The sequence below is a fragment of the Synchiropus splendidus genome, chromosome 10, assembly GCF_027744825.2.
Source record: "Synchiropus splendidus isolate RoL2022-P1 chromosome 10, RoL_Sspl_1.0, whole genome shotgun sequence".
NCBI classification, from domain to species: domain Eukaryota; kingdom Metazoa; phylum Chordata; class Actinopteri; order Syngnathiformes; family Callionymidae; genus Synchiropus; species Synchiropus splendidus.
In genome coordinates, this window is record NC_071343.1 from 9,848,048 (window position 1) to 9,857,799 (window position 9,752).

General features: G+C 44.5%; 2 protein-coding genes across 7 annotated transcripts in view; one reads left to right on the forward strand and one right to left on the reverse strand.

Annotated features, from left to right (window-relative positions):
• The window catches only part of col6a3 (collagen, type VI, alpha 3), a 45,852-nt gene extending 37,470 nt beyond the window's left edge, over positions 1-8,382 (reverse strand). For 2 of the 3 annotated variants that reach the window (XM_053877275.1, XM_053877273.1), the window contains exons 1-10: positions 7,751-8,382; positions 6,914-7,504; positions 5,169-6,455; positions 4,457-5,056; positions 3,785-4,369; positions 3,105-3,707; positions 2,439-3,026; positions 1,704-2,303; positions 900-1,493; positions 100-690 (exon numbers count right to left, since the gene is read on the reverse strand). In XM_053877275.1, coding sequence (XP_053733250.1) covers positions 100-690; positions 900-1,493; positions 1,704-2,303; positions 2,439-3,026; positions 3,105-3,707; positions 3,785-4,369; positions 4,457-5,056; positions 5,169-6,455; positions 6,914-7,504; positions 7,751-8,138 — 6,427 coding nt within the window. In that variant the 5' untranslated portion in view covers positions 8,139-8,382. The remainder of the gene's footprint in view (positions 1-99; positions 691-899; positions 1,494-1,703; positions 2,304-2,438; positions 3,027-3,104; positions 3,708-3,784; positions 4,370-4,456; positions 5,057-5,168; positions 6,456-6,913; positions 7,505-7,750) is intronic. The other variant, XM_053877274.1, reaches the window with a different exon arrangement.
• Positions 1-9,752, forward strand: part of mlphb (melanophilin b) — a 94,366-nt gene that overhangs the window by 20,461 nt on the left and 64,153 nt on the right. Inside the window, exons 2-4 of one of the 4 annotated variants that reach the window (XM_053877277.1) lie at positions 4,691-4,758; positions 6,266-6,416; positions 6,528-7,018. The gene's annotated coding sequence lies outside the window, so the exon portion shown is untranslated. The remainder of the gene's footprint in view (positions 1-4,690; positions 4,759-6,265; positions 6,417-6,527; positions 7,019-9,752) is intronic. The other 3 variants (XM_053877278.1, XM_053877279.1, XM_053877276.1) reach the window with 3 other exon arrangements.

Below are 9,752 nucleotides of genomic sequence, written 5' to 3' on the forward strand. Positions count from 1 at the left end.
TTAACTGACAATCCAGCAGACTTTAAGTTGATGTTGCTGACCGAACAGTTTGAGTACCATGTCAGTCTCACTTTTTAATTTGAGTGCATTTCAACGTACCGGGTGGTTTTGGGGTCACGGCATCAGTTGAAGCCTCGAGTGAGGACTGGAGTTGCTGTTGTACCCGAGGCAGTTCATTGAAGTCGGATACAATTAAAGCAGTACTGGGATCAGAGGACATCTTTCGAATTTCCTCAGTATCAGCGTTCCTGCTTCCAATGGCAAAGGTCTTGACACCAAGCTCTTTCAGAGCAAAGGCTGGTGCTTCCACATTGTCAGAAGACCTTCCACCACTCAGGAGTACAAGAACCTGTGCGACCCCTTCAAGGCGTCTGCTCCCAGCAGAGGGTACAAAGACAGAGTCCTTTAGGTACTGCAGAGCGACTCCAGTGTTCAGTGGTTTTCCGCCTTTGTGGCTCAGACTTCTGACCGTGTTGAGGATGTCACCTTTTGATGTGTACGTGTTCAGATAGAAATTTACAGTCGGCTCTCTGCTGTACTGAACTACGGACACACGGTCCTTTTTGTCATCGACTCTGAGGGTCTCTACGACTCTTTGAACAAAGTCTCGCATGGCAGGGAATCTGCCGCGAGTATTGTCTGAGCCATCCAGCAAGAAGACAACATCCCTTCCGGTGAACCTTTTGTCGACTACAAAACAAAGATTGATATGACATGTAATTCCTTCATTCCAAACCATCCTGGCTGTCCAAATGCTTTAACCGAGATATGTCATGACATTTTCACTATCACACTTGACTATGTCATGGACATTACCTATCTGACGAGAACGTATTCACAATGCAACCAGGCAGTGTTTAATTCATCTTACTCAAACTGCAATGAAGAACATTTCTTACCGGTTTCTGTTGGTTTAGCTGGTGCTGCTTCCATTGGCATTGTGCTTATTACTGAAGAGAGTTGCTCTTGTATGTTTGGGAGGTCAGCAAAGTCGGCAACTGACAGAGCGTATCTTGGATCAAATGACACTTTCTCCAACTCTCTGCTGTCAGACCTCTGTGTCCCAATGCCAATCACATAAATGCCCTGTTGTCTCAGATTTGAGGCTGGAGTATCCACATTGTCAGATGAACGTCCACCATTTACTAGGATCAGAATCTGTGGAACCCCTCGCAGTTGTCTACTTCCAGAGGATTCTGTGAACACATTGTCCTTGACAAATTGCAAAGCGGCACCAGTGTTCAGGGATCTGCCTCCTTTGTGTCTCAGTGCCCTCACAGAATCTGCAACATCCTCTGTTGTGGAGAATGTGTTCAGGTAGAAATGCACCTGCGCATCTCTGCTGTATTGGACCACGGAGACCCGGTCCTCATTCTCTCCAACTTGAAGTTTCTCAACCATTCTCTCGACAAAATTTTGCATGGCAGGGAAGCCATTCCTTGCTTCATCAGAACCATCCAAAAGGAAAACAATGTCCCTTCCTTGAATATCAGCTGAAGTTTCACAGAAAGAAAGAATACCTTTTTTCACTTTCTACTTTCATCACCATTCTGCAACAATGTATTGGGCATGGTGGCATGGCACCATAGGTACTCTGCAGATCTTGTTATCTCACTTTAAATACTTTTTATTATCATTATTTTTGTCATCTTATGTTTGTTTTCTCATATTTAGGCTCATTTCTGGTAACAAAAATGACATACCTGTTGAAGATGTTGTTTCAGGGCTCTCGTCCACAATTAGGGCTTCTATTTTGGATTGAATTTTCTCTTGTACACTTTGAAGTTCGTTAAATTCAGGCAGAGATATTGCATAACTTGGATCATATGATATATATTGTAGTTCTTTAAAGTCAGAGTTCATTGCTCCGATTGCAAACGTTAAGACCCCCAGGTCTTTCAGAGCTGCTGCAGATGCATTGACACTGTCTGATGATCTTCCGTCAGTCAGTATTACGAGGACCTGTGCGACCCCTTCCAGGCGCCTGCTTCCAGCAGGGGTTGTGAAGACATTCTCCCTCAGGTATTGGAGAGCAGTGCCAGTGTTGAGGGGTCTTCCTCCTCTGTGTCTCAATCCCTCCATGCGATCAAGGATCTCCCTTTTTGTGGAATAAGTGTTCAGAAGGAATTCAACTGTTGGCTCTTTGCTGTACTGAACAACTGACACACGGTCACTGCTGTCGTCTATACTGAGTGTCTCTACCATTTTTCGAACAAACGTTTGCAGTGCAGGGAAGCTTCCTTTTGTACCGTCTGAGCCATCCAACAAGAAGACAATGTCTTTTCCTGTTGTGGGTCTTTCAACTGCCACACACGACATAAGAAATGTTGTCATTGTAGTCTATAAAACAGATCATGTTTTCACAAATATAACCTTAAAAGAATTGTACCGCTTCGGTTATTTTACGTTCAACAGTAAAACTGTATTTGCATTCTTACCTGTGTTGGGTTTTTCCAGGACTCTCTTTGGCCTTAGTTTACCAATCAAACTCTCTTCTATTTGATGCAGATTTGCAAAGTCCGGAACTGGGTAAACATTGTTGGGGTCATTGGAAATCAACTGCATCTCAGCTGAATTGGACATTCTTGTTCCAATAACAAATGTCTGTACCCCAGACGACTTCAGCATGTTTGCGGGGCCTCGTGGGGAGTCCCTTGATCTCCCACCAGCCAATAGGACCAGTATCTGCTTCACCTCTTGGTGTTGTCGACCCCCAGCGCTGGAAACCAAGACCCTGTCTTTCACAAACTGTAGGGCTGCTCCTATATATTGAGGTCGTCCGCCTTTTGGTTTCAGGTTTGAAATATGATGGATTATTTCTTGTTTCTTTTTATAGGCATTTAGATTGAAATTAAGTTCAGGCTCATTGCTGTATTGCACAACAGCTACTTGGTCATTTCCTTGGTCTGTGTCGAGGCTTTCAACCAATTTTGCAACAAAGGCTTTTACAGCGCTGAACTTCCTTCTCACATCATCAGATCCGTCGACAAGAAAAACAATATCTCTTTTCTCTTTGAGCCCTGAACCTAAATGTTACAGAAAGGAATAGTTCAACGCTTTAATCTGAATGACAAATCTGAATGTTTTGAAGTAAACACACTCACCTACGACAGGGTCAACAGACCATCTCCGGGAAGAAATATCAGAGAGCAACTTCTGTCTTACAAGAGAGAAATCGGATGTCTCCTGGATATGATATTCGGTGTCAGGACTGTGAGCTAATTCAGCCACCTCCAGTCTGTCCGCATCATTTATTCCAACACTGTAAACTACAATTCCAGATTTTCTTAGACGTTCCAGTGACCCTGAGACTGTGTCTCGTGACTGTTTGCCACTCAATACAATCAGAATCTGAGGAGCTCCTTGCAAGGCTCTGCTCCCGGATGAAGGGGTAAACACATTGTCGTGCACATAATCAAGTGCTCCACCTGTATAAGGTCCTGGGCCTCCTTTCATGTGCACGTTGCTGAGGTGACTTAACATATCCTCCTTCAATGTGTATGTGTTCAGCAGGAAATCAGCAGATATGTCCGTGCTGTATTGGATCAAAGCAACTTGCGCTTTGTTGTTCCCAATTTCAATTTGCTTTACAAACTCTTTGATAAAATTTAAAATTCTTCCTTCCTTCTCTTGCATATCATCAGATGCGTCAAGTAAAAACACAATATCAGCCACTTTGACATCAAAGACGGTCACTGTTGTTGGATCTAAATAAAAAAAGTTATATATTCAGTTGTGAAATTTAAATGCATCTCGTTGAAAAATCTTCTGGTCTTAATCTTACCGATAGTTGGTATAAAATCTATAGTTTCCTCAGCACTCCCCAGCATAGCTTCCACTGATGGTTGTAGGCTTTGCAGATCATTGAAGTTTGGGACATAGAAGTGCCTTGCTGGAGTGAAAGAGATAGTTTGCATTTCCAGCGTATCTGCATTCTTTGTTCCAATAGTGAATGCCTTGATTCCTTGATCTTTGAGCGATTGTGCCGCTCCTCTGACATCATCCCCAGATCTGCCACCACTGAACACAAAGAGATACTGAGGGACTGACCCTTCACGTCTGCCTCCAACTGTTGCGGTAAAGACGTTGTCTCTGACAAACTCCAGTGCTTTCCCGATGTTCAGCGGCCTTCCCATCTTATGCCTCATTGTTCTGATTGAACCGAGCACATCACTCTTGGAGGAGTAGGAGTTCAGATAGAAATTGACAGTGGCATCACGACTGTATTGCACAACAGCCACCCTGTCTTTGTTTTCGTCGAGAAGTAAATTATCAACCATTTTCTCCAGGAAGCCTCGAATGGCTTCAAAGCCACTTCTGGAGTCAAATGATCCATCAATCAAAAATACTACATCTTTTTTCTGCAAGTCTGGTGGACATAAAAAGTAAAACAAAACTTGACAAAAGTGGTCACAAGAATATTTTCCAACTTAAAAATAAGTGGTGACACTCTTACCAAAATTGTTGGATGGAGAATTTTGCTCAACATTTAAGGACACTTTTTGTACTAATGACATCACATCCTCCTCTTTCGATGACAGCGCCCCATAATCCGTGACTGACAACGCGAATTCCGGCTCGTGAGACATTGTCTGCAGTTCTAATGTGTCAGAATCAGTTGTTCCAATGGCTATTAAAACCACACCAACATCTTTAAGCATCCTAACGGGGACCTTAATGTCATCTCCAGATCGGCCACCACTCAGGACAACGAGGATTTGAGGCACCCGTTGGAGGATTCTGCTTCCTGACTCAGAGGTAAATACATTGTTCTTCACATATTGAAGTGCAGCTCCAATGTTCTGAGGAGAGCCACCCTTGTGGTTCAGACGGTCTACTGCCTTCAGCACCTCCTCTTTTGATGTGTGGCGACTTAAGCCAAAATCAGTATGTGCTGTGTTGCTGTATTGTACCACAGCGACATGATCTCTATTTGCAGTGATGGTCAGCTTTGTGGCAACTCTTTTCACAAAGTCTTTGATATCTTTGAATCTTTGTCCAGAATCATCTGCACCATCCAGCAAAAAAACAATATCTCTGCCGCTGATGTCTGTAACTACATAGTGGTTGAGACAACAAGGACAACAAGGACTTTATTAGTACTAGTTAGTGTGCAAGTACAGGTATACTGAACTTGTTGGCGAAGTTGCATTGCAGAATAGTCTTACCATAGGATGCTGTGTCCAGTGCTTCACCGGAAGATTGGCCTTGTTTTATCAACGAGAGTATTTGGTTTTCAAATGGTGCTGTTTTACTGAAATCTGCAGCAATAAAAGCCTGGTTGGCCTTGCGTGATATTGACTGCAATTCCACTGCATCTGCAGTTTTTGTCCCCACCACATATGCATCAACCCCCATCTCTCGCAAGTTTTGCGCAGAATTTCTGACATCGTCTCTGGATCTTTCCCCAGTTAGCACAACCAGAATCTGGGGGACACCCTCTTGGATCCTGCTTCCCGAGGAAGGTGTGAAAACATTCTCTCTGGTGTACTTGAGCGCTTCCCCAGTTTTCAGGTGTTTTCCACCTCTGTGCTGCAAATTCCTCAGCGCGTTGAGGACATTCTGCTTTGATCTGTATGCGTTCAATAGAAATTCTATTGCGGGTTCCTCGCTGTATTGCACCACTGAAACTCGATCATTGTCCTGATGGACATTAAGCTTCTCCACCAGCCTCTCGACAAACCCAATCATGGCCTGGTGCTGATTTTGCATGCGATCAGAGGAGTCAAGCAAAAACACGACGTCGTGTTTAGTGGTGTGTTTTTGATCTGCAGATGGAGTGAGACATGTCAGAGCTTCATTACTGACTTGTATTAATTGTAGACAAAGAGAATCAAATGAACAGATAGTCTTACCCAAGGACTCGGGTGGCGGCTGTCTTGGTTGCTGCGGCATTCTTTTCAGAAATGAAACTAGCTGTTGGTACAGGCTCCCAGTGTCATCAAAGTCACGGAAAGAGAATGCATAGGAGGGCACATTTGAGATCATCTGGAGTTCCAGTATGTCCGCCTCCATTGTACCAACACCGAATGCCACAATTCCACTCTGCCTGAGCGCAGTAGCAGCGCTTAAAACATCATCGTTGGAACGTCCGCCACTCAGTAAGATCATGATCTGAGGGATGCCTTCTTTGTGACGACTCCCTGAGGATTCATCGAATCCAATTGTTTTCACATAGTCGATGGCGGCCCCTGTATTTCTGGGTCTGCCACCTTTATAAATCAATTTCTGCACAGCGGTCAGGACACTCTTTGTGTCTTTGTAGGTGTCCAGGCTGAAATGTGTTTGTGCGTTGTTGCTGTATTGGATAACAGAGACTTGGTCCTTCTTCCCGTCAACATTGAATGTCTCAACTAGTCTTTGGATAAGACGCTTCATGGATGGGAAGGTATCACTTGTGTCATCAGACCCATCAAGTAAGAACACAAAGTCCCTTTGGAGATTGTGTGAATCAACTACAAAGGAATGGAAAAATTGTTACTGAATATTGCTGCCATTGAAATGACAATTGATACTTTCATATTCAGAGAGAAGTCATTCAAAGCAGAAGAAACAGGAAGAATGGGGTATGAAACGTCAGCAAAGAACGTGCGCACCACTGCACTCAAGAGCCAAAGGTTTCTTTCAAAGAAAATGAGGTCATTGTCTCAAGGAAGAGTTGAATGAAGAGCATTTTCTGATGTTAAGGCAAAACTAAATCACCAACAACTAAGTGAACTACTGGACAAAGGACAATAGAACCGGAAAGGGAGACCAGCAACCTGGCTAGTTGCCTGCAGCCATTTGGCAGTCTGGAAACATGAAACTGATCTCAGACCTCTTCTGAAGAAGATGCAGTTTCATTATGTTTAGTACCCAAGGATTGAAACAACTGAACCTCTAAGAAGCCTGCAAGTTTGGCCACATATCTTACCCATAGAAGACGTCTCAACTCTTATTTCTTTGTCAATTCGAGCAGCTATCTCTGGCTGAATGACGAGAAGGTCACCAAATACAGGAATGTTGAAGATGTGTCCAGGTGAGAAAGCCATTTTCTCCAGCTCATTCCGTTTAGCACCCTTTAAACCAATAGCCAACAAAACGACACCCATGCTTCTCAGTTCAGAAACTGGTCCTGAGACGTCATCGGCGGATTTGCCTCCGGTCAATAAAAACAGTACTTGAGGTACTCCCTCAAAGCGCCTGCCTCCAGAGTCACCAGCAAACACTCGCTCATGCACAAACTGTAGCGCTGCTCCAGTGTTTCGATGTCGTCCTCCTTTGTGACGGATACTTCTGATACCATTCATCACACCTCTTCTGGAACTGTGAGAGTTGAGGTAGAAGTGTACTGTGATGTCATCGCTGTACTGCACAACAGCAACTCGAACCTTATCGTCATCAATATCCAGCCCGTCTGCCGTTCTTCTAATGAACTCGCGGATTACTGGTAACCCGTCTTTCAGGTTGTCAGTCCCATCAAAAATGAAAACAACGTCTTTCTTTGTGGTCCCTGTGTCCGTAACTGAGACATAAAGGACATGAAGAAGACTGAGTCTTTAGGTGCACAAACTGAACTGAGGGTTGTCAACATGAGAAATATTGAAATTGTGGTAACCAAGGGAAGAAACAATAATCTGAACAGATGCACTAATACATATAAGGTTTTCAACTCATCCAAAACGACACTGAATGGCTATACAGTTACTATGCCAGTGTTGTGTAGGTCCTCATTTGTGGAGTGGAGACGGATCATATTAACAATGCTTACCTGTTAAATCAGACAAGGCCTTCACTGCTTTCTCATTGTCTCCATTTTTGTTCAATGAAGTGGAAAGATCCGACTGAATTGAAGACAACATTGAGAAGTCTGCAACCTTGAACGTGAGCTCAGGTTTAGAGGCAGTGGCTTCTATATCAGTTTTATCGCCAACTCCAACACTGATGGTTGTAATTCCATGCTCCCTCAGAGCAAATGCTGGACCTCTCACGTCATCATTGGATGGTTTGCTGCAGACAAGGACTAGGATCTGTGGCACACCGTCCAGTCTTCTACTTCCCGTGGAGGACGTGAAGACATTGTGTCTCACGTATTGTAGAGCTTTGCCAACATTCAGCAAACTCCCTCCTTGGTGTTGTATGTTGTCAATGCCATTCATGATATCAGGCTTAGTTTTGTGGGAGTTCAGGTAAAAGTGAACGGCAGGTTGGTCAGCGAACTGGACAACAGACACTCTGTCTTGACTCTGGCTTACTGGGAGACTGTTGACAATGCTCCTAACAAAGAACTTCACCCCCTCAAACTCATTTCTTGTATTATCAGAACCATCCAGTAGGAATACAATATCCCTTTTTATGGCACCAGTATCTAGTGTGAAACAACACAAATGTTCGAGATATTCTGATTGTCAAGTAGTGTTCACATAGAGGTTTTCCTACCTTCTCGTAGCACGGTGACCAGTTCCTCCTTTGGAAGTCTCACGTAGTTGTTGAGCTTTTGAGGCACGCTGCTGAGTTCGCTGAATTCCTTGACTTTGAAGGCAAAGGAAGGGTTGTGGGATATTTCCTCAATTTGCTTCGGGTCGGCATCCTTAACACCAACACCAAAAGGAACAACTCCTTCCGTTTTCAGAGCACCTGCTGGTTCCTTAACATTATCCCTGGATCTTCCTCCAGTTAAAACGATCAAAAACTGAGGGACATTCCTTGCCACTCTGCTGCCATGTCTCTCAGACAAGATGGTGTCCTTCATGAACTTCAGCGCGGATCCTGTGTTCAGACTCCGGCCTCCAGCCAGCGTCATTCCATTCACGGCTCTGATCACCTCGTCTTTGGTTTGATAGGTGTTAAGGTAGAAATTTGGTGATGGCCGCTCACTGTGTTGAACCACGGAAATGCGAACTTTTTCACTTCCAATGTCAAGTGGTTCAATTACTTTTAGAATGAAATCACGGATGTAGGTGAAATCTCCTCTGACACTGTCAGTGCCGTCAACAAGGAAGGCGACGTCCCTTTCAGTTCCAGGAATTGCAACTGGAGGGAAAAGGGCAAGCGTTTGAGTATATGCATTCTTTAATCAGGATAGTATAAAAGTCTGACTCACCAGGCTCCTCTGGAATGAGTGAGATGTCAGTGTCGCCCACAACTGTTATCAACTTGGGCATGATTTGTTCAGCCAGTGCTGGTAGATAAGAGAAGCTTGGCTCATGGTACGCCAAGTCAGGCACAAAGGCAACTGTCCTCAGGGTTTGAGCATCTGCTTGGCCGGAGCTCACAGTGAAGGTCAGAACGCCTTCCATAGCCAGTTTGTCGGAAATCTCTTTGAGTGAATCCTGTGCCGGACCTCCGGTGACCAGGACCAGTACTTGCTGGACTTTCTGCCTCCTGCGCGAGCCCGTTGATGAACTGAACATGTTGGAGAGGGCGTATCGCATGGCAGCACCAGTATTCAAAATTGAGCCTCCGATCAGCTGAAGCTGAGAGACTCTGTCAACGATTTCTTCCTTGGTGCGATATCTGTCCAGGTAAAACTCAACTTTGGGACGTTCGCCAAACTGCAACAGTCCAACCTGGACGCGGTCCGGGCGTATTTCGAGCTGGTTGACCACGTTGATGATAAAATCTCGAACATAGGGGAAGTTGCCGGAGCCAATGTAGCCTGATCCATCCACAAGGAAGACAATATCGCGGACCACCTTTTGTGTCTGCACTGTGGTAATTTCCACAACTGGAGAAAGACAGCAAAAACAAAAAAAACTGTCAAACTCAATCAT